Source organism: Vombatus ursinus, unplaced genomic scaffold, assembly GCF_900497805.2.
Source record: "Vombatus ursinus unplaced genomic scaffold, bare-nosed wombat genome assembly UNPS02014794.1, whole genome shotgun sequence".
NCBI classification, from domain to species: domain Eukaryota; kingdom Metazoa; phylum Chordata; class Mammalia; order Diprotodontia; family Vombatidae; genus Vombatus; species Vombatus ursinus.
In genome coordinates, this window is record NW_020954572.1 from 19689731 (window position 1) to 19714178 (window position 24448).

General features: G+C 39.1%; 1 protein-coding gene across 1 annotated transcript in view; it reads right to left on the bottom strand.

Annotated features, from left to right (window-relative positions):
- GANC (glucosidase alpha, neutral C) overlaps positions 1-24448 on the bottom strand; it is a 54987-nt gene that overhangs the window by 30194 nt on the left and 345 nt on the right. Inside the window, 8 exon segments of the mRNA XM_027869842.1 lie at positions 1278-1374; positions 4972-5038; positions 7028-7073; positions 7968-8141; positions 12276-12403; positions 21884-21989; positions 22520-22582; positions 23760-23952. Of these exon segments, the coding sequence (XP_027725643.1) occupies positions 1278-1374; positions 4972-5038; positions 7028-7073; positions 7968-8141; positions 12276-12403; positions 21884-21989; positions 22520-22582; positions 23760-23791 (713 nt within the window). The 5' untranslated portion in view covers positions 23792-23952.

The window sequence follows — 24448 nt, forward strand, 5'->3', positions numbered from 1 at the left end:
ACATATATACACATATACATACACACACATAGACATGGAGACAGAAAGAGAAGGAGGGAGGGAGGGGGAGAAAAAGTAACTTATAAGCAAAGCAGTAATGATAAGTGCCAAATCAGTGTTACAAATAGTAAATACTCTAGGCATTAAATACATACACATACATATATATTAAGGCATATATATATATACACACATACATATACACACATATATACACATGTATTTGTATATATATGCCTCTGTATATATGTTGCACATACATATGTGTGTATATGTATGTATATATATGTATATGTATATGTAAGTATGTCTTAACTTATAACTAGATCATAAATTCCTCGAAAACAAAGACAGTATTGAACAATTCTTTGCATGGGTTATGGCACTTGCCACTTGGCATAGTAGCCTGCCAATAGCAGATGAATAACAAATACTTATCTAGTAGCACTAGTAGTGGCAGTAGTAGTAGTAGCTTTACAGTTTAAAAATATCCCAACTGACCTTTAAAGTAAACCTCTGAAGGGAACCTCATTTAACAAATGAGAAAATTGAGGCTCCCGGAAGTTAAATGGCTTGCCTAAAGTCACACAGCTAGTAGGTGGCAGAACCAGAGCTTGACCTTAGTTTTTCTGACTCCAAATCTAGTGTTTGTTTTCATTATACAACAAGCTATTGATTAGTGAATGATTACCCACAGGCAAAAGAAGATAAATGACCCCCTTGCCAGGTATGTGAAGTTCTGAGAGCAAAAGGACCCTGGCACAAGTTTCTGAGTGGGTCAGCAGTCTTGTTTGGGAGAACAGCATGGCTCATTAGTACCGCTAAGATTTATGATGTCAGCATCACAATATACCAAATAAACACTATCTCCTGGGCTTGACAGCCTGTCAGACTCTATTTCTACACAGATACCTGGTTAATTGTCTAGTTACCATAAAAGCTCTGTTATCTCTATCACCTATTTACTAACGTTGTTAATTTGGAGTAATCATACCTTTAGTCTCCTTTCTGACTTGTTCTTAGACTAAGTCCCCTGTCCTGACAACATGTTTTATTTTAGAAGGCCATTCAAGGGAGTCAGATGACAGAGATTAATTTTCAGTATTGATTTAAATGTCCCTCTGGCAAAAGTAGATGAGGGAGAGAGATGGCGGAGTTGGAGGTACAAAGGCTGTGTTTATGTTAACACTGGTTCAGAAATCTTAACTAAATCCTGGTCTTGAGAATTCTTCCCCAAATCAGAGATTCCTCCTGAGGAATTCTTGCTTTCACTTTACCCAGTGTTTTTGAGCTGATGGGTCTCTGCATGCTGTGGTATCCCATAGAGGTGCTCAAAACCATGCAAGGAGAAGTCAAGTCCTATGGAGCTGGGGCCTGGAGAAACAAAAACCTGAATGAGTTGTTCCTCAAAACAGCACGTTTTAAAATCTATGCACAGTAAGCTGAACCAGGGAAACGATAAGCACAGGGACAACAACAAGAAAAAGAATGACAACAACAACAACATGAAACTGAATGTTGTGTAATTATGATGATCAAGTCTGCCCCTACAGTTGAGAAAATGCACCTCCTTCACTTCTTTAGAAAGGCAAAGGGCTATGGATGTGGAACAATAATGTCTAGACTTGGCTGATCTTTTGGTTGGTTTTGCTGAATTGTTTTTTCTTCCTCTTTTTTTTTTGTTATGTTATAAACAATGGCTCTCTAGGTAGAGGAGAGGGGAAACTGTATTTGGAAATGAAAGTGATATAAAAAACAAAATATCTTAATAAAAATTAAAAAAGCTGATCCACAATTGTCACATGAAAGATGTGGCAGTCTTGTCAACGGCCAGAGGTCTGGGATAGAGTAACCTCATGTTATTTAATAACAAGCTCAAGCACAGCTAGATGATGCAATGGATAACTGTGTCAGCCTGGAGTCAGGAAAAAAGAGTTCAAATCCAGCCTCAGACACATAGTAGCTGTGTGACCCTGGACAAGTCATTTAATCCTGTTTGCCTCCGTTTCCTCATAAGTAAAATGAGCTGGAGAAGGAAATAGCAAACCACTCCAATATCTTTGCCAAGAAAACCCCAATGGGGTCTTGAAGGGTCAGACATGACTGAAAAACAACTAAAATCAAATACACTAGTTTAGAAACCAGAAGACTTGACTCCTAGTCGTAAACTGGTCATTCATTCCTTCACTAAACCCTTACTGAGCACCTACTACGGAGCAAAAAAGGTAAATGAGTAAGACATGGTCCTGGTCATTAATTAGCTGTATGATGTTAACCAATAATCCTTTAAGAAATAAAGTTTTTCCCTTTGACCAGCAATAGCATTCTAGGGCTGCATCCCAAAGAGATCATAAAAATGGGAAAAGGATCCACGTGTACAAAAATATTTAGAGCAGCTCTTTCTGTGGTGGCAAAGAATTAGAAATTGAAAGGATGCCCATCAATTGGGGAATGGCTGAACAGGTTGTGGTATATGAATGTAATGGAATACTACTGTGCTATAAGAAATGATGAGCAGGCAGACTTCAGAAAAACCTGGAAAGACTTGTATGGTCTGATGTCGAGTGAAATGAACAGAACCAGGAGAATGTTGCACACAGTAACAGCCCACGTTGTGCGATGACTAATATTAATGGACTTAGCCCTTCTCAGCAATGCAGGGATCTAAGGCATCTCCAAAGGTCTCATGATGGAAAACGCTATCCACATTCAAAGAAGGAACTATGGAGTTTGAATAAAGATCGAAGCATACTATTTGTTATTTTTTTCTTCTGTTTTGTTTTGTTTCCTTTTTCTGGTAGTTCCTCCTATTGGTTTTAATTCTTTCTTACAACATCACTAATGTGAAAATATGTTTAATAGGAATATATATGTATAGCCTATATCTGATTGTGTGCTGTCTCGGGGAGGTAGGTGGGGAGGGAGGGGGCGGAATTTAAAACTCAAAAGCTTATGTAAGTGATTATTGATAAATCAAAATAAATTAATAAAAAAAGAAATAAACTTTTCGTTTTGATTCTTTCAGATAGAACTATTTTAAAAATACATTATATATCCTCTTGTCTTAGTAAGCTGTATAATGACTATATTTAGTATGACATCAGAGCAATCATTACGATCAATTATTATGGGGGCTGGCCTAGATGAAATTTGTAGTTCTTATTTAGTTGTTTTTCAATCATGTCTGACTCTGTGTGACCCCATTTGGGGTTTTCTTGGCAAAGATACTGGAGTGGTTGGCCATTTCCTTCTCCAGCCTACTTTGCAGATGAGGAAACTGAGGCAAACACAGTTAAGTGACTTGTCCAAGGTCACACAGCTAGTAAGTGTATGAAGACATATTTGAACTCAGGAATAGTTTTCCTGACTCCAGGCCTAGCACTCTATCCACTGTGCCACCTAGCTACCTCTAGATGAAATTTGTGGTTGTTGAGTCATTTCAGTTGTGTCTGACTCTTTAAGATTTCATATGGGGTTTTCTTGGTAAAGTTACTGGAGTAGTTTGCCATTTCCTTCTCCGGCTCATTTTACAGATGAGGAAACTAAGGCAAACAGGGTTAAGTGACTTGCCAGGGTCAGGGAACCACTATTTTAGAGTACTTGGAAGGCTTTCCTGACCTCCCCTCAATAATCCTTTCATCTTATTGTTGATGCCTAAAATCCCTTAGGCTAAAGCAGATAAATGGCCATCTTGGCAGGCATAAGAAGTACTGAGTACACAGCACCTTGGCACAGGGTTCTGAGTGGGTCAAAGCAAACTATCCTATAATTGGTGCAGGGAACTCACAGGTGAGGAAACTCCCTCTCCTAACTCATTTGAGGCTTTAATACAATGCAATGCTGTACTGCTCTGGATAAAGATGCACGGGGATTGGGGGTACTGTGTGGACCCCAGGGTAAATCCTGGAATTTGCCTTTTTTTTTTTTGGTGAGGCAATCGGGGTTAAGTGACTTGCCCAGGGTCACACAGTTAGTAAGTGTCAAGTGTTTGGTCTGAGGCTGGATTTGAACTCAGGTCCTCCTGACTCCAGGGCCAGTGCTCTATCCACTGCACCACCTAGCCGCCCCTGGAATTGGCTTTCTTCAAAAATCCATTATGACAGCTAGATTTCTAGTCTAGCTTGTTTCTTATAAAAGTAGAGTTGCAAATGCCTAACATTCTGGATGAACTCTAAGGAAAAAGAAAGCAATTCCTTTTGCCTTTTAGGGTATTGCTGCTAAAGAACATTAGCATTCAGTTGCATATTCACTCCGAGCCTCAAGGTCCTCTTTAGTTCTCATTTAGGATCATAGACATTAGAACAGGAAGGGACACCAAGATCTACTGCCGGGTCTGTCACGGTGTTGCTTTCCAAGGAAGAACTGAATTTTTCAGGGGTGCATTAGAGGTATACCAAGCTTCTAAGTCAATCATCCTACAAAATTAGAGATAAAATGCATCCCTAGATGCTTTCTCTCTCTCGGCTCTGACTTCCTACAGTACTGTGTTTCCCACTGATTCTGGCACTTCCTGACATACTATCTTAAAGTATTCACCAATGTCCACAAACACGTCTTGACTTTTATATAAGACTGTGAACTCCTGGAGGGCAAGGGCTGAGGTTGATAGTTCTAAATCTCCCATTAAATCTGGCATGGTGCTAGGATCATGGACAGTGCTTAATAAATGCTTATCAAATGGGATTGTTTAGAGGCAGGAGACCAAAGTCTGAGTGGTTGTTTTGAAGAAAGCCCCTTTCCTGTTTGCCCATATTGGTAGCTGAATAACAAAAATGATGACTTGAGCATTTCTTTAATTTTTAATGTGAAAAATTCACTGAATACGCTGTCAATTAATGTCAGGACTCCTTATCTGATTTATGAACAAACCTACCAATGAAAAATAAGTAAGATTGAAGAAGCTAAGCAGCTTGAGAGACATTGAGCTATACTGTAAAGAAAATCTTAACACTATGCCAATCTTGGTTTTACCATTGGCTTTGATATCCACAAATTTGCCAAATGTCTCTTTCCAAAGACCCAGATCATCTTGACTTTCCTGTACAGATAAAAGTACAGAAATCAATGTTATAAATTATAACAAATATTGTGATTATTATAGCATACTTTAGGTTTCAGGAAAATTTGGCTGAGAAAACAAGCTTATCTTTTAGGAAGCTGATTAGTCTAAGACCTCAACATATAATCAAGTCAAGCAAGCAATCTACACAGTGACAGTGGTATCAAGAATAGATATGATCCATCATATCTAAATACTGAACAAATTTTCAACCACGAGCCATCTAGGAACCATAGCTGACATGATGAAAATTACATGAGCCAAATATATGAAAATGCTTTGAAAGACATGAAGTACTTCATAAATATATAACCATTATTTTCTCTTTTCCTCATTCTGTATTATCATGGCAAACTAGAAATTTAACAGAGAGTAAGTTTTGGGCCAAATAACGTAGCCCTCTTTGGGGACACCCCTCGGGGAAAAAAAATCTGTTTGGACTGAGCTAAGCTCATTAAAGACCTAGTTCAAGGTTTCCAGAGCATTGGTTAGATCTTCTAAGGAAGAGCTATGGAAGCAAACAGAAATCACACATGAAGGGATTAAGACTTTTACTCAGGGTTGTGCTGGAGCCTGCTCATACTCGCTTGTGAGAGGCGACTGTTAAATTTAAAGTGTATTTATGCCTTTGAAAGAGGCAAACACTATAGCTCGGGTTTGATTTATTATTTTGTTGATTGTACAGATTTAAGAAATAATGGAGGAAATGTTAATAATGCAAATTGCACTTAAAGATGTGTACACCTCTCCACCCCACCCCACAAACTGGTTGTTAAACATTTATCAGTATACTCCTTCCTGTACTTTTGGAAGGAGAAGCAGTAACAGTATCTAAATAAGCCTATTTCTCCCTTCTGGCAGCCATGGCTGCTGGCTTTTTTGTTCAGTTGTTTTCAGTCATGACCGACTTTTGGTGACCCCATTTGGGGTTTTCTTGGTAAAGATACTGGAGCGGTCTGCTATTTCCTTCTCCAGCTCATTTTACAGCTGAGGAAACTGAGGCAAACAGGGTTAAGTGATTTGCCTAAGGTCACACAGCTAGTAAGTGTCTAAGGCCAGATTTGAACTCATGAAGATGAGTCTTCTTGACTCCAGGCCTGGTGCTGTATCCACTGTGCCACTGCTAAGCACTCATAAAGATGGGAATGTGCCCATCTACCTATGAAAGGTGTAAATAGAGTTCAGGTGCACCATTTTTGGAACTCGGGTTATTATCCTGCATAATTTTATAGCCATCTCTCTCTTTTCATCAGGTATGTTTCTTTAAAATGATTTTTGTGTCCATTTCTAAATTGTTTCTTCAAAAGAAAAGCTTCCATCAGGCTGAGACTCTATCTTCTTTAGTAGCTTTACAATACACCTTATGAAATACTGTATTCCTAAAGGCTATCAACAGTTGCCTCCGCCCCCCCAAACACTGGGTTAGCGAGTGATCTTAAGTAGGCAAGGGTACCTTGGTTGTTTTTATGTGCCCTAACACGGCAATAACAAAAATCCCTTTCCTTGTGCAAAACTGGTACTTTGACCACGTAAAGGCCATTTAGCCACGGCATGACAGGTGGGTGTAGTGTGACCAGTGTATTCTCATATTCTTCAAGAGGAGAAATAATTTAGCATATAATTAGCATATAATTTACATACTATTTGCCCCTTTTTACGGGCTAGAGACAGCATGTGATTGTTGACAGAAAGCTGGCCTTGAAGCCAGGAAGACCTGGGTTCAAATCCTACCTCTGAAGTACATTATCCCTATTCTTTCTACGGGTTCTGCTTTCTAGTGGTGCTGTATTCTTGGATAAAAGAGCATAATCCTGGGAATAAAAAGGAGAAATTCTAGGGCATCACGGTACCATCTACACATAGGAACCTATTTACCTAACTTCCTTATATTTGCTCTTTGATGATAACTACTAAGAACATGAGAATTAAAAAAAAAAAGATAGGAATAAATAGCTCAAGCCAGATTACCTGGTAAGGATCAGTGGACACATCTTCCTCACTTTCTGTGGAAGGTCTGTTTTTTAAAAAAAAAATTGAGAAAGTTGTTTTATTTGTTATAAATTTGAAAAATTTAAGTTTTAGGAAAGATTCTCTTGATTTCCTTTCTTTTTTTTTTTTTTAGGCAATTGGGGTTAAGTGACTTGCCCAGGGTCACACAGCTAGTAAGTATCAAGTGTTTGGTCTGAGGCTGGATTTGAACTCAGGTCCTCCTGACTTCAGGGCTGATACTCTATCCACTGCGCCACCTAGCTGCTCCCATCCTTTCAATTTTGAGATCCTATCAAGTACATGTTTTAATTTTTTTCTTGTTAACTTTAAAAATTATGGGGTTTTTTTTTTGTTGTTGTTGTGGGGCATGGAAGAGAGCTTTTGTTCTTGGTGGTTTACATTTTTTCCCCCGCATTTACTTAAATCATTTTCAATTTATTTTGCTAAAATGGTAGAGAAGGATAGAAAATGATGAAGGCAGACTACTGCCTTACTGAGAGAGGGAGAAAGAGAGAGAGACCCTAGGAAGGCTTAGAACCTGCTTAGGGTAAAGATTTCATTCTGGGAGAGCTCAGTAATTACAGAGGTGTGAATGGATGGCACATAATCAGTCTTACTTTTACTTTCTGCAAAGAGGATCTTTATAGCTCTTTATATTTTCTTACCAAGTCTTCAGAGAGACTCCTACTGCTAGTAGAATCCACAGTGCATGGGGAAAATGTGTGGAGAAAAAGAATTAATTTTTTTCTTCAACATTGAACTGGTTAGAGAGAGAGAGACTGAAGGGCCCTCAGGATGAAAACTCTAGCAAACAAGGTCAAGTGTCCCACTCAGGGCCACCACTTGATCTGAGCAGGTAATGTTATTCACAATTAAGTTGGTTCTAGCTTTACCTTGCAAAGGTTATATGAGAAAATACCTGTGTTTGGGAAGCTTCTGCAAATGTTCAAAATACAGCTGGCTCATGCTCAGCAAGGGCTTTTCTTCAGAAAACAAATCTATTTTGAAGGGGTTTGCTGTGATGCAAAACTTCAGATGTCCTGAGTCATCTTTCAGCACCAGAGTACCTGTATCCCCTGAGCATTGGGTCAGCCTAGAAGAAGAAATAACATGGTTAACAGAAAAAAAAAAAACCCAACACACCTCTAAGTGATGCATGACTGGATATGAACAAATGATCAATAAGAAAAGCTTTCATTTTATATTTTTCATTTTATAGCAATTAAAAGCTAATTATAAATTGCCTAGCAATTATAGTCAAAGTCAGACTAACTGCCCAACTGCAGAGGAAAGCATAATTCAGACCTTCATAAGGAAGGAAGATTGTAGGTACAAATGATGATACAGAAAATAGATAGTAACTGCTAAAACGATTGAATGTATAATCTGAGGTTGTATATAGTAAAATGGAAAGAGGGCTAGACTTGAAGTCAGGAAGACCTAGATTTGATTCCTGCTATTGACTACCCCTGTTGGCAAGTCACTTTGCCTCTCTGATGAGCCTCAATTTTCTTATTTGCAAAAAAAGTATAATTAAATACCCTGTGACACCTGCCTCACAGAGCTGCTGTATGTAGTTCATACAATAATGAATATAAAGCATTTTATAAGTATTAAAGTGCTATATAATTATCAGCTATTACTATTGTCATGACCTTATGTCACTGTTATATGTCATCAATCTGTCTTCGAATATGTTAATAATGGGTTTAGTGTTAAATTATAAGCATGAATCTAAGAGGAAAAGTATTTAAAGAGGTACCAGGATGTTCATATTAATAGACCATCAAATACTAACCACAGGTCAGAAGTCTATTGAATAAAATTTCCCAGTTGTGGAACTTTTACTGATATAACAATTTTACTTCGTAGAAATATTACAAAAACCCATATAGAAAAAAATAGGTAAGTATTCAATTCTAGCAGAGCAGCTAAAGCAAATGTGAAAGGTGAGAAGCATCTGAATTAAGTTGACAGAATTATTATCTCAGCTACTGAAAGGGTTTCACATTTACTTATTGGAAATCATATGGAAATAAGGATCTGTTATTGTTTGGTACTAATTTTAGGTGGTACTCCTAAACAGTTGCCATTTTACTGAAGATTTATATCCTGACAATGTATTACTGCAATATATTGGACAATAAAGTTTGTATTTTCATAACAAGACTAGGTCAGCTTTGTTTGGGTTACAAAAATAATGGAAATATCAAAATAATAATACAATGTACTAATGGTAAGCACTATCTGCTTAGAGCCTTATACTGAGTTAAGTGTTTATGTGCCAAGGCTTTAAAAATACAGTTTCACAACCTCAAAGTCATCCTTGACGCTTCCTTCTCCCTCATCCCCACTCTGCAGGCCAGTCTTGTCAATTCTACTCTGATAACATCTCTCATAGCTATTGACCTGTCTCTCTATAGATATGGCCACTACCATTAACAAAATAACAAAATAATTTGATAATAATATCAAATAACAAAAATAGTAATTGTTGTTGTTCAGTCATTTCTGACTCTTCATGACTCCATTTGGAGTTTTCTTGACAGAGATACTGCAGTGATTTGCCATTTCCTCCTCCAGTTCATTTTCCAGATGAGGAATCTGAGGCAAACTAGGTTAAGTGACTTGCCCAGGATCAGACAGTTACCACTACTAAATGTCTGAGGTCAGATTTGATGAGTCTTCCTGACTCCAGGCCTGGCACTCTATCTACTGCACTAACTAGCGGCCTTTGTCATCTCTCCCTTGGGCTATTTCAATAGCCTCCTAATTGGTCTCTTATTTCTCCCCTCAGCAATCCATCCTCACACAGCTAACAAAACAGTCTTCTTCAGGCTCGTGTCTAACCATATCACTCACCCCCTCAAAAATCTTTTTATTGCCTCTAGCATAAATAGTAAACCAATCATAAATCGTTCTTTAAGTACCTACTACGTGCCAGGCATCACGTTAGGCCCTAGGATTGGGGTTCGTAACCTGAGATCCATAAATGTTTTTAATATTTTGATAACTGTATCCAGAAGTTTCACCACACTGCCAAAGGGATCCATGACATGATCTACTCTAGGTATATAACAACAAAAGACAGTCCATTCTCAAGGAGTTCACAGTCTATTGGGGGAAAAATATGTACATACATAAGTCTGGCAGGGGTTCATCCCATGGAACCTGTGTGGGAATGGGCTTATATGGACTATCCCATAGAACATGGGCTTAACTCTTCTGGTAACTTCCTGGGAATTGGGGGGACACCTAGCTTAACATGGAATGAGCTGGTACTTCGGATGATGCAGTAAATCTTGGATAGTTCCTTGGTTGGCTTCCTACTCCTAACTCTAGTGGCAGTGGGGTAGGGTGCTATATCAGTTACAAAAGAGAAACAGCTTCCCCACATGGATATGTAGCATGTAACTCTCCATGGAAGGGTGAGGAAGGGGGCTGGTACCATAGCCATGCCCCAGTTAGCACAAATAATGAGTTCTGTGAAATGGTCACATTATTTGCATTTGCACTGAATATTTCCATTGGGTTGGAACCAATGACCATATTTTAAATGATTATAACTCTGAACAGTGTGAATTCAAATATGTATGACCACTTTTCAGGATTTATTATTCACACTAATTAAGACGTGGCTGTAGTTATAAGTTCCTGCTTCTTGTTTAAGCTTGTGTGTGTGTGTGTGTGTGTGTGTTTACACAGAAGAAAGAAATAGCTGTTTTGTACCTGACATTGGACATTGACTACCTTTCTATCTATGTTCTCCCATTGGAGAGACCTTAGTCATGAGCCAAAACCAAAGCTTTAAGTATTTATCCTAGAGTGTCAGTGTAGGAGGCAGAGAGTCTAAGAATACGAGAAAAGGAGACCAATCCTTATTTTAGGTGGTTGGGCTGTACCCCCCTGGGAATGAACTTGGTCTTTGAGGGTAGGTTCAGAGTAGAATGGGATCCTTAAGGGCAAGGGAGAGGGGAACAGTGTCATAATTCTTCTTGTGCCCAGCAATGCGTCTTACTATTAGATAAGTATTACAGAGTATAGGGTACAGAGACTGAATTTGTAATTTCACTGATGTAGGGAACTCCAGGTGAGGGAACTCCCTTCATCAATATGGGCTGCCACCTCTTTCGCAGGTTATAGTCTCAGAGAGATGACTAGAGAACTCATTAGTAAAGCAACTTGCTCAGGGTTACACAGTCAGTTTGTGTCAGAGGTGAGACTTTAAGACTGCCTGGCTTTGTTGAATTTAATGTAAACAGAAACTAAATTGTCCCTTTATGCTTTCATGGGAATTTGTGTTAATGAGAGGATATGACTATAAGGTAATCTTATATTCTCTTAACCCATATATGAAATGATACGCATAACAAAGATAACAAGGCATAATGGGACAGAGTAGCATTCCAAAATCTAGAGCTAATGAAAATTTTATGGGCATATAAAAAATGCTGTATTCCCCAAAGAATTTTTAAAACCTTCTTGGAATGATAGTTCAGAAGTTACTTGATTATAAAAATAATTATAGAAATCTAGAATAAAAATCCATGTCGCAGATCTCTTAATTCATACATTAAGAATGATTTAAAAATCTATCATTTCATCCACACAAATTACTAGCATGCTACATGATTAGAATGCTTACTAATTTGAGCTTAGTGAATAAAATGCTTCTGTTCTCATGACAAGGCTGTTCACATTTCCCAGTCTCCATTGTGTTTGGAGAATTAAGAAGCAGTTGCTAGATGCTATGCCTCTTTACTTTTTTGTTGTTGTTGTTGTTCAGTTGTGTCTGACTCTTCGTGATCCCATTTGGCGTTTTCTTGGCAAAGATACTGGAGTGGTTTGCCATTTCCTTTTCCAGCTCATTTTACAGATAAAGAGACTGAGGCAAACAGGGTTAAGTGACTTGCCCAAGATCACATAGCTAGTAAGTGTCTGATGCCAGAATTGAACTCATGAAGATCAGTCTTCCTGACTCCAGGCTTAGTGCTCTATCCACTGTGCCATTCAGCTGCACTAAGACAAAGGACAGAAAGTGGAAAACAGCATAGGTAATAAGCAAACCAGCTCCTGAGAGCTGGCTAAGAATTAACAGCAGTCTCCAGATGCAAAAAAAGACTGCCAAGAAAGGATGGGACATGCATGAGATAGATCTACTGTTGGGAGCAATAATGAAAGAAAAAAAAATGAGCATCTATCTAAGATACTCTCTTCCTTAACCTACCTTTTGGTGACTGGCTTCTGTATAAGGACATCAGAGACTTCATACCTTGGTTTTAAGGGAGCCATTTCATTGATTTTAAACCTGAAAATGTTTCCCTCGATTTCACAGACTTCAGCCAAGAAAGGAACCTGGGAACAGGTGGATAAACAGATTACCACATGATGACCAGGTCTAGTCATAATTACAATGGTAATCAGAATAATTGATTAGGTCACTTTTGGCAAAAAGGCAGCCTGGAAACCTGAAGTAACAATAGGGCAAAAAGTCCATTAATGTATGTCTTCCCGAATACTCCTTCACAGGGATAGGACGTGCTTAAATGTGATGAGATTGGATGGCTAACACCCCGCTGAACAACTGATAAAAGTACTTGTACAAGCTCAAAGGAGAACAGTGTTTCCAGAAGCTAAGGACAAGGTTAATTTTGCTGCTTGGGTCAAGGAAATGGGTGAGCTTCAGCTCAATTGGAAATAGAACCTGAGGGCCCATTTTGAATTGCTGATTCCTGGAGGGTGGGGTTTATGTGCAGGGAAACATAGAGAAAGTGTGGATTAAACTCGGGTATAGATATGGGGTAGAATTCTCGAAAGAAAATCAAAACCCTTCCCCTGGCCAGGGATAGAAATTCTATGCACTTGAAATGGGTTGGATCAGGGGTGTGCTGGTAAATGTTAACAAGGTCTTCAGGAAAAAAAAAAGTACCTGATACACTTTTAAGTTTAATCTGTATTATTAATATTTTCTCCAACATTTTCTTAAATCTAGGGCAGAGATGTCAAACACAAGACACAAGAGTGGCAGATGCCTACAACATTTCAAAGTGCAGCCTGAAACAGATTATAGGTATTCCTTTCACATCCTGGGGATTTGGGGAATGGCGCCCCTGCAATCTGGAAAATCTGCATAAAATTTTTGGCCCTTCTTTCATATCTGAGAAGAAGTCTGATTTTTTGTTTCTTTCATGAGGTATTTAGAGTACCTTATTATAAAATCTGGGTTAAGTATTTGGTCACGGACTATTGTCTGCTGGCCTTCATGTGTCATCTGCGGTTTCTGCAAAACTCCCTCAAAATTCCCATTTAATTTCTTATGCTGACCTACAATACAGTGAAACCACGACGGAGAAAGTCATGACGTAGAAGGGATGACTATAAAATGTAGCTCCTTTCTGATTTTAATGTGTTGATATATTAATAAAAGAGAAATATGTAAATATGTGGTTTCTAAGTCAACCTGTGGACTCACAGGGATCCTTATCTAAGGTTGAGTATGTAAAGATTCCTGTGGGCTGCAAACTGACTTAGAAAACTAAAAATTAACATTATCTACATTCTATTGTATTTTCTTTTGTTAAATATTTCCCAATTACACTTTAATGTTTCAGTAGCAATGCAGCCCATATTCCACACCTCTGGTATAGACTGTGAACCAAACAATAAATCAGTAAACCTTGATTTGTGGCACTGGCCAATTCTGGAAATGTTAATGTTCACACTGAAAATTTAACAATTGGTTCACATAAGCTAGTTTCAGCACACTCCTGGGTTGGACTTAGGTGATCATACAGAGACATCCAAAATAGAAACCTCTCTCTAAATAGGACTCATCTCTTGAGCTGGACAAAATTGGGCTACTACATACCTTACAACTGCCCACAGTTTGTCTCATTGTGTCTCATACTTCCAGAACTGTGATCTCATTGACATGGGTTCAGATCACACAGTCCATGTAAGTTTCCTTTACCTCTGTAATTCTTGTCCATGCTCTCCCAAATACATTCAGCAGAGGCTGACATGTTAGAAGCCTTTCCTCTTGGCCTTTTAATTTGTGGGCAGCACCAGTGAAACACCTGAATCATATTCATCTGTTACTCTTTGGTCTCACTACAGGACCAGCCCACCTTTTTCCAACCGTGTATCTCCTGAATGATATAGTTATCCTACATCATGGAGGTTAGAGGGATGGTGCCCCCGTGATCTGGAAAATCCACACAAAAGTTTTTGGCCCTCCCTTCATATCAGAGAAAAAGTCTGAATTATTATGGTATTAAAAGATAAAATAAGCTGATATTATACAATACTATACATATATTCTATGCATTTCTGAGCTTTTAAATTTTTTTCTTTGTCATTTGCTGGCCTTAAATTCCCATTTAATTTCTTATGCCAACCTGTGATATATTGAATGCAATGGGGAAAGTTGCAATGTGGAAGGGATAACTGTACATCTTAAACTTGTCCTCATTGGCAATATGTTGTAATCCATGTAGATCCAAATGTAATTGTGGGTTACCTACAATTTTGATTTTTCAGAGATTGTGGTATCCCATGATTTGCAGCTATATAGTATTACCAGAACCACTGTTAAAAAAAAAAATTAAAACATTCCAAACTTGACAATTATTTTTTAAAAAATCAAATTTATTGACACATATCGACACATTTCCCAGAAAAATCCAATAACCACTTTTTATAAAGTATATTCCCCAAAAGTTATTAACAGGAAGAAGGGATGAACATGCTATTTAATTGATAAGTATAGCGCTACTACAGACTGTTATATTTGATTTGCTTCAGTTAACTTTTTATTTTATGTTGTAATCATTGTTTGGCTGGGCTTGGCTTTCTTCATGGTATATCAACTTACACAAGCCATCCCAGGGTTCTCTTGTCATCACAGTCATCATTTCTGATCTTGTAGCAAAATTTCATTATTCATATACCACAATTTGTTCAGCCATTGGGTAATCCTTTCCCAACCCTCCCCTCTCCAGTTTTTTTTTTTAAATCACAAATACAATACTATGAATATTTTTGTACATATAAGTCTTTTATTATCACTAATCTCCTTGGAACGGGTAGTCAAGTGTGCTCATTTCAATGATTTATTATATTCCTGAGGCTGTAGCCCAAAGGAGTCCCAGTTACTTTGGTGATTAAGATCAAATGGAGACCAATGTTTTGTTTCAGCACCACGACTACATTCAAACGCAATAAATAGGGCCAAAAGTTTGCTTTTGCTTCATCTGAAAGTCTTTAGCTTAGTACTCAAGGTTCTGATTTCCACCTCAAGATAATAACTAACTTTATTCCAGTCCCTCATTATGCCCCAACACAGATCATCTCTTCCAAGTATGATGATTGCCTCATTATCCTCAGTATGCATCGGGTCTGTCTTTCTTCAGGTTGTTCCAGGCACTTAAAATAGTCTATAGATTCCTTCTATTCACCAATTCATGCCTATGCCTTCAATCAAGATCTGGTTGAAGACTTATCTAGTCTCCAAAAAGCTTTACTTACTCCACTTTGAAAGGGCAGCTGTTCTTGTGCATTGTGTTTGTCCTTCGTTCTCGAAGAGGACCATAACGTCAGGGAGATGATGACACGACTTGCAATTGACTTTGATTTGAGTGAGGGAGGGCTGTGCAATGTCACATTATCCTTTAAGAAACAATGTCACAGAGGCACCGGCCCTAGAGTTAGGAGGTCCCGAGTTAAAATCCAACCTCAGACACTTACTAGTTGTGTGACCCTGGGCAAGTCACTCAACTCTGATTCTCCACCCCCCCCAAAAAAGGAAAAAACTGAAAACCTCCACAATAAGGTAAGCCACAATGTGTCTGGGCCTCAGTTTACACCAATCTTTAAAATGATAAGGGATCGACTAGATTTCTTCCACCTCCCAAATTCTGTGACTGTTTTACTTCAGTTTCAAATTTTCACTCTATATGGTTTTTGTGTAAACCAGAGAGGGGTTTCTATTAGACACTGTTGATTTTTAATTTCTAGGTATGAAATGTAAAACTAAAGACTAGTGAAATTCACATATTTGTGAAATGTAGAAGTAGTTTCATCTAATATGGTCATAAAATGTTCTACTTTGATTGCACACTGCTATATAAGCTAATCAAACTGGGCCTGCCTGCTGTCCCTGAATTTCCAGCTCTGCTCCTGTAACGGCTAACCACCCCATGGTAACTTCTTCCTCATCCCCTCGGCCTCTCAGAAACCTGATTCCTTCACAGCCGGGCGTATCTATGTGTAGCTTTTTATGGGAAGTCACTCCTCACTTCCTAGTCAAATTATCTTTTACTTGTTCACCTGTTTTTGAGGGGTATCTACGTTTTGAAAATAGTAGAACTTTAATGAGTACTAAATTGAATCAAATAATTAGCTTGCTTAGAGGCTAGGTGGTGAAGTGAATAGAGCACTGGGTCCTGAAGTCGGAAAGACTAATCTTCATTTGTTCGAATCTGGCCTCTTATGCTTACTAGTATTACTCAGATACTTACTACATGACCCTGGACAAGTCACTTAACCCTGTTTGCCTCAGTTTCCTCATCTGTAAAATGAGCTAGAGAAGGAAATGGCAAATGGCTCCAGTATCTCTGCCAAGAAAAGCCCAAATGGGATCACGAAGAGTTGGACAAGACTGAACAACAAAAATTAGCCTGTTTGAATTCAACTGTTCTTTTCATGAAGGATAGTAGTTAACATTAAAAAAAAAAAAAAAAAAGAAGACAAACCTTGGCCTCTTTCTACATAGAGTACAGCATGAAAAGTTATCAAATCCTCTTTACATTTGGCCAGCTCTATTATCTTTTTTCTCAATCTTTTTTCTATAATTTTAAAAGATAAAGAGACAAAGGAGAACAATGACATGATTAAAGGGGGTAGAAAATAGGCCTAACGAAGAAGCAAAGTTATAGGAACTGAATTACTGAAACTGGCAGTAATTTAAATGATGAAATGTTATACAGATGATCAGCTGTACTTTAACAAGAGGCTCTAGACTAAAGTTGCAAAGGGAATTTTAGCTTAATGTAAGGGAACTAAGCATTATTAGAATTTGTAACTGATTGAATAAAGAATTCCACTGTGGGGCAGCTAGGTGGGCAAAGTGGATAATCGAGTGCTGGGCCTGGGTCAGGAATACCCAAGTTCAAATCTGGCCTCAGATACTCACTATCTGCGTGACCTTGGGCAAGTCATTTAACCCTGTTTGCCCCAATTTCCTCATCTGGAAAATGAGCTGGAGAAGAAAATGGCAAACCACTCCAGTATCTCTGCCAAGAAAACCTCCAGATGGGGTCATGAGGAGTCAGACTCGATGAATCAGACATGACTGAACAACAAAATAAAAAATGGGTTAGTGAGGGAGACCTTGGATTTGGGTTTCCTATAAATCTTCAAGAAAGGAATAATGTCCATCTATATAGAATGGCTTAAGTTTAATGGCCTAAATCACTTCCAGAAGCCTCTTCCTCATTCTTCAACAGTATGCTTATTTTTTGAATGGCTATCAAGACACCCAATGTTCCAGGCAGAGAGCAGTAATTCTTTTCCCCTAACCTATAGCTTCCCTCTGCTAAACACAATTAAAGTGGGGGCAGTTCGCCAGTCACCAAAGCTTGTAGTCATGTATGGGAAAAAAAAATAAAAAATAAAAAGAAGATGTGGATGATCTAGAATTAATGTGAGAGACATGGCTTTGTTTTTCCTTCATTAAGCAGACTTTCCACAATTGAATAGAAATGAAATTTTATTTATCCAAAATTGCGACTGACAATAGGTGAACAATAAAACATGTAACAGAGTAAGTCACAGAATACCTATTCTACGACTGTTTGGAGGAGATCCAGATAACGCCACCTTCCTACTCTCCCAGAAGGGTAGAACCTTACCTTTCCTGTAGGCATCAGGTCCCTCCCACCACAACGTCAGGGACCAGGCAAAGGTCCAGGACAGTGGAATAGCAGTTTTCCCAGCAGATAGTTAGGATTTTCCAGGGTTTAGAGAATGGTCCAAGAGTTCATTAAATTGGTGCAGGGCACTTATCGCCCCCTCCACAGTTGTAGCCAATTGGTTTACTGCTATCACTGATTCTCTTCTGAGAACATTGTCAACCTCACGTTGAGCATTAGCCCTTTCCCCAATGGCAATTAACCTGTCCAGATGTGCCTCTGATCGTCTGGCTAGATCCCATGTTAACCTCCTGTTCCTGGCCATTTCAGCAGAGATTGTGTTGGCTAGTGAGCGCCGCCTCTGCCTTATTCGCCGAGGAGGAGGCTGGTTGGGAAAAGGTCCATCCCCATCAGCCTTAGAAGAGGCAAAGGGCAAAAAACTGGGGGGTTGGCCATTATCATTTTCGGGCTCTGCTTTGCAGGACACACCTGCTGTGGCCATAGAGGGGCTCAGAGGCACATCTTCTTCCTTGAGGAAGCTGCAAGATGTGTTACAAGCGAAATCTTGAGAACAGCCTGAAAAGAAAGTAAAAAACTTGACAAATGGCAAGCTATTCTCACCACAGGAAAATTTAAAAGCTAGGATCACAATGCAGAATGAAGCGATATTGTAAAAGGTTTATTCTAAGGGAGTACTGGCCCGAGAAATCTATCTCTCTATATTGTGTGTGCCCCCCTGCCCATTATATATAAATATGCAGATTTATATATCTATATGTAAATAGATTCAAGTAAGTATAAATAGATATTATCTATCTATAAATAAATATAAATACATCCATATGTACCTTAGATCTTTGCTCTCCTGTTTTTAGGGTAGCTCAAACCAAGACCTGACTATGACTACATATGACTACAAATGGAGAGGTAAGTGTAAAAAGAGTGAAAAGCCAATCTTAGAAAAAGAAACCAGTACTTCTTTGATTAGACGCTATTTAGATTTTTCTCAACAAACCCGTAACTGTTCATACAATCCACTCTCCTATCAGCCTCCCCTCAGCCTTTCAAGGAACTGTCCATCTCCAAATCTACCCAATAACCTTTAACCCTGGAATAGCTCTACCATCTTCCATTATCGGTAGCAAATATAAAGGAATTAATGCAATGGAATATGCCTTCTGAATGCCTGCATCTCAAAATAATTTTAAGTGAGTGGCCCACTCTTAGATTAAGATTTAACCCTTTGGATCAGCGGGCCTCAGCTTTGCTAAGGAATCCTGACTGCTCATTTCTGGGATTTCAAAAACTAATCTAAAGCTCGGTTATTTTCACAGTAGACGCCAAAATAGTTTCAGGACCACTGGGTGTGGCAGACACGTCAAGAAAACCGAGCATATCACAACGGGCAAATGCCAAAACAGACCCCTAGTTCACCCATCTCAGACCTAGTGATGAAGTGATGGGTGTGGCACAGCCAAAAGACATGAAACTGAGAAATGAGTCTGGTGAACGATTCCAAGATCTGAAGCAGCAAATTCCCCCAACCTCCGCGTGCATTTGCCTGTGACAGCAGAACCTCTGGTTTCCTACACATCCCCAAAGTTTCCATTACCTGGAGTCTGATCCACGGGTTCCTCATCATTCTCCGTCTTGATGGGGAGGTGGCTGATGTCAGTCTCTTCTGCTTCCCACCATGTTGAGTGCTGTCTTATGGTGAGATCCTGTGGGACCTCCTGGACTCTGGCTTCTTCTTCCATGAGGGTGTCCAACTCGCCTAGGCTCTGGTCTCTGTGTCTGAGCTGCACAACATTGTCCTTCAAGGATTCAGGGTCCATGGAGAAGGGTTTGCAGACAAATGGTCTAGAGTGTTGTAAAAGGCAATGTGGTGGGGGAATCCACCACTACTGGCACTGGTACCAAATACCTTGAGGAAAGCTGCCTTGAGGGCTTTAAATTTGGAACAACACTGAATTTTTCAGTGCAGTGGAAGCCTGCCTTCCTCTTTTGCACTGCTACACCTCTAGACATCTCAGTATTTGGATTGACTGTTAAGTACTCAATGTATTTAAATGGCTTCCCTAAGATACAAAGTAGCATGCACACCTCCTACTTTGACACCTCTTTTCTGGATGGTGGACACAATGGAACGAGAGGACAAGATGAGAGGAAAAGGTTGCTGACCAAGAGCTTGGGCAAGCAGGAGCAAAGACTTCTTAGAGGCCTTTCTTCTGTGTACCCCCTGCATTTCCTGAACCCATAATGCCTTTTGTTCTCCCTCACAGGTCTGTGACTAGAGAGCCAGGTGTATGGTTTACATTTTCATTTGTGAAGCCAGATGCCCTTATGAGTGGGTAATTCTGTCTGGCTTCCCAAAAGGGGGCAATGTCACCTCAAAATCCCCAAGTGGTCATTAAACTAGAATCAGAGGTGATTGCTCCCCAAGTAGCCATTAGACTAGAATCAGATATGACTGCTCAATTTGGATCCACTGGGCATGTAGCTTGCTGGTTATAGGGAACTCTGAAGTAAATAATCAAAGATATTGAAGATACCAAGCAATGATACTAATTCCTCTTAGAAACTGGAAAGCCAGTTTGTATTTGGTACTAAAGAAAATTAAGTGATAAATATTGTATTCGAACGGCTAAGGCAACTGAAGAAAAGAGTTTTATGAGGTATTTACATAAGTCAACAGGCCCAAGATTGCAACCCTCTAATAGCCAGGAAACTCTGATTATACCTCTTAATTTGAATTTTGGAAAGGAAACTCTAGAGAGAATTCCAGATTTACCTCCCTATTCCCTTAGCATACACTGGCTACAGGAATCCTAGATGTTGTTCCGTAACTTCAAATTATATAATTCTATTTTGTAATATGAAGTCCTAGACAGTTGTAGTATCAAGAGTAAAATAAGGAAACTCCCTATTTTGGGGGGCAGGACATGTCCTCTGAAGTTGTGATAGGTACTTGTTCTGCTTTGAGAGGACTGACCCTGAGCCACAGAGGCAGAAGTGAGGGTTCTTGAAAACATTTTGGGACTGGGGTTATATTAAGATTCTCATATCCATATCTCATATCATAGGGGAAAATCTTTTTATAGCTTCCATCCCAGAATTGGGATTTGGTAAGAGATGGGTGCCTAGTACCTTGAAAATAGTGCCTAGCACCTTGGTGGGTACTTAAATGCTTAAACTGAAATAAATCTGGCTAAGTTACTTCCCCAAATATTTTCAGTAGTTGAAAACAAATTGCATTTCAGAGCTAGATTAGTTTGTGAGATATAGAGACACATGATGCTTTTAGAGATGCTGATGTTTATGGTGTATATGGTAAACACATTCATACCAGGCCCCTGTCACACCAATTGTGCCAGTCTCACCATACTCTCTATGTTGATCAGCTTAATTTGGCCGACATTTTATGCGTCAGAATGACTACAGACGTCTAGGGAAAAAAAATCATGAGCCAAGTACCAAATACCTGCTCCTGTCCTCTCACTTTAGAATATCCAGCAGCATAACTATGGTGTCTCCTTAGCCAAAGTATTTCAGTGAACTAGAACTTTTGAAACTTAAGATACTGAAAGTATTTTTCTGTATGATACAGAATCCTGAAATTGTAAAATACTCAAAAGTGTTTTTCTACTGCCTGCAAACTGTGAATTTACTGTTTTGTTCTCATTTGGCATATTCAGCTGGACAGTGCACAAAAAATTAGAATAAATTGGTTCTGGTATAGACACCCCCATGTCACATTGTTCCCTACCCCCTCCTCAAATCTCTAAGTATTTCTGGACCAGTGTAGGGAACAGTGTATTTTTGGACTACTGTAGGCAGTTTCAATTCCTTTTAAAGGTATTATACTTATATATAGCCCAATTAATTACAGAAGCAAAAACCTTTATTGGGGAAACTCTGGTCTCACCTTATTCACTTCATTGATGATCTGGAATTTGGTGCTGTCTTTGCCTGATGTGAGTGAGTTCAGTAATGTCCGATAGGTATTCTTCCTTGGGAGTAGCTTCTGACGTCTACAGATACCAAGAAGATGTCAGAGAGGTACTTTTTGGTTGGCAAAATCCAAGGGACTACTGTGTTATCACAGAAAATGCCTATTCTGCTATGTCCCAATTCAGAATGATATTAATTTATACAGGCCTGGCCAGTTCACATGCTAAGAAAATTAAATGATAACACACTGGCCAAGAATTATATTTTATCTTCTTTGGCTATAATTCTTGAGGAGATGTGATCATTTTCATAAATGACATTTATAGGTCACATATTTGGTAACTGTCCATGCTAGTGTTGAGAAATTGACATATTAGAAGACACACACTGTTTAATTCAGGGGCTCAATGAATTAACAATAAGATTCCCCCATAAATTTTTCTCATTGCTAAAAAAGAAAGAGAGGAAACCAAGAAGGTATTATTATTATTTAGCTAATTTATAAGGACATTTTTTATTTTTATGACCTAAAATTTCCCAAATGTTTAACGAGCATCAGTTCTGAAATGTTATCAAGAATGTTACTTCACAAAACATTCTCTTTCCTTACCTGTAGAAACCAATTTTGTTGCAGTCCTTAAAGATGCTTTTATCCACAGCTTCATCTTGAAAGCTAAATGATAAAGTTTTAAGAATTTGACTTTCTGTTGTCTTTGCCAGATTTAATATTTTAAGTTTATCTAGTTATTATATGAACAGAGAAAGTATGCCTTCTGAAGTCTATCCTACACCTTCTGTGACAATATTCTGCCACAAAAGGGAAAAAATACCTTAATTATAAAATACCAAAGGAACACAAGTGTAACATTTCCAAGTGATAATGCCTAGTTATCTTGATGTCTCCCAGAAAAAAAAAATTAAGAGGAAAACCCTACATACAGGACTTACACTCCGTGAATTCTACAGGAAAAATAAGATCCCAAGCAAAGCTGAGTGCATTTTACTATTGGTCAAGGGCCGCCACTGCACTAAAGGAATCTGGATTATGAGGATGATAATAGAAACAAAAGTGGAAAAAACGTTTTGCTTTTTAAGGTGATATGTACTTACGAGGTTACAGAAAAGTGCTTCAGAAACAAAGCAAAGCCTGGCACTAACAGATTTGGGTAAGCTTAGGTGGGTTGAAATAAATATAACCTACATGAACGTGCACATCTATTTATTTATTACAATTGATTGGAGCAGAGGTGTGGCTTAGAGTATCTAGAGTCAGCACATTCACAGCGATTACAAAGGCTCCTGCATTTGAGCCAGAATTTTTTAAACACGTCCAAGAATATGTACTTGCCTAAAGGATTGCGTATTAGGCGAGTAATCAACCTTCAACTTTAGATCACGCTTCACTATGTGCTGCTTTTAAAATCAATGGTTGGAAATACTTTCTCAATCCTATTTTCAGGTCTGGAGAATGAGTACGAGTGACTGCTACTAAAAAGAGGAATGGGTCGAGCCAGCAGTGCTCAGAAATTTAGCAACTCTGCAGATTTCGAATCCCGTCGCTACCGAAAGCAGGTTCCGTGACCTTGGCCAAACCCTGCCCCTGCCCTTCCACTCGCCACAACGCCGCCAACCTCACTGTACTCCCCTTATCATAAAGCGTGGATGATAATAAGTATTAACCAACTCGTATCACAGTTATGAAACATAAATATGGGGGAAAATAAAAGCTTGCAAACATGAGAAACAATCGTTTAAAAAAACAAAACACCGTAGCCAGAGAGACTATCCATTCCTTTCACTAAGCGTCCTCCTTGGAGCCGAGGCTGCAGCGGGATCCGGGAGCCTTTTACCTGATGGCGTCTTCGGCGCCGGCCGCCTCCATGACCGCCCACCAGCTCCACGCACCCCAAGGACTCAGGTTCAAACCCGCTCCGCCGCTCCGCACACTAAGACCGGCTCCATCGCCAGCTGCGGGGGGGTCGTTTAAATCCACACAAAGGTCTTTAGTCAATTACAGCCTAGACTCCACCTTCCCATAGGCTTCTGGGAAAAGGAAGTCTTGTCAAAATACCGGCCCTCTAGGGGTGGGGTGGGGGTGGGGGGGTTGCCTTAAATAAAGAAGGCGGAGGAGAGGAATGACCTTAGCTCTTATTTCAGAGACACCCGGGAGGGAGGGGAAGAGAAAGAAGCATAGCATTCTTCTCGTCTCGGCTTGCCTGATTGGAACGCAGTTAGGCATCCTCCCCACCCCACTTAGGAAACTCTCCCATCAGTTCACAGTGCACATGGGTCGGGGTAGTAGAACTTGATTAAAAGTTAGATTTGTTCTCCCCTAGTAAAACTCCATCACCTTAATAGCCCAATGACTTCGAAAAAATCATTGCAACCTCTTTAGGTCTCGATTCCTTCGTTTGAAAAAGAAAAGGAAAAAAAAGACATATTTGGGCTCTGATGAAAGAAAAGTCTGGTTTATTTATTAAGCGCTCACTATGTCCAAGAAACAAGATAAATATTAATAGAAGGGTGATAACCACAATAA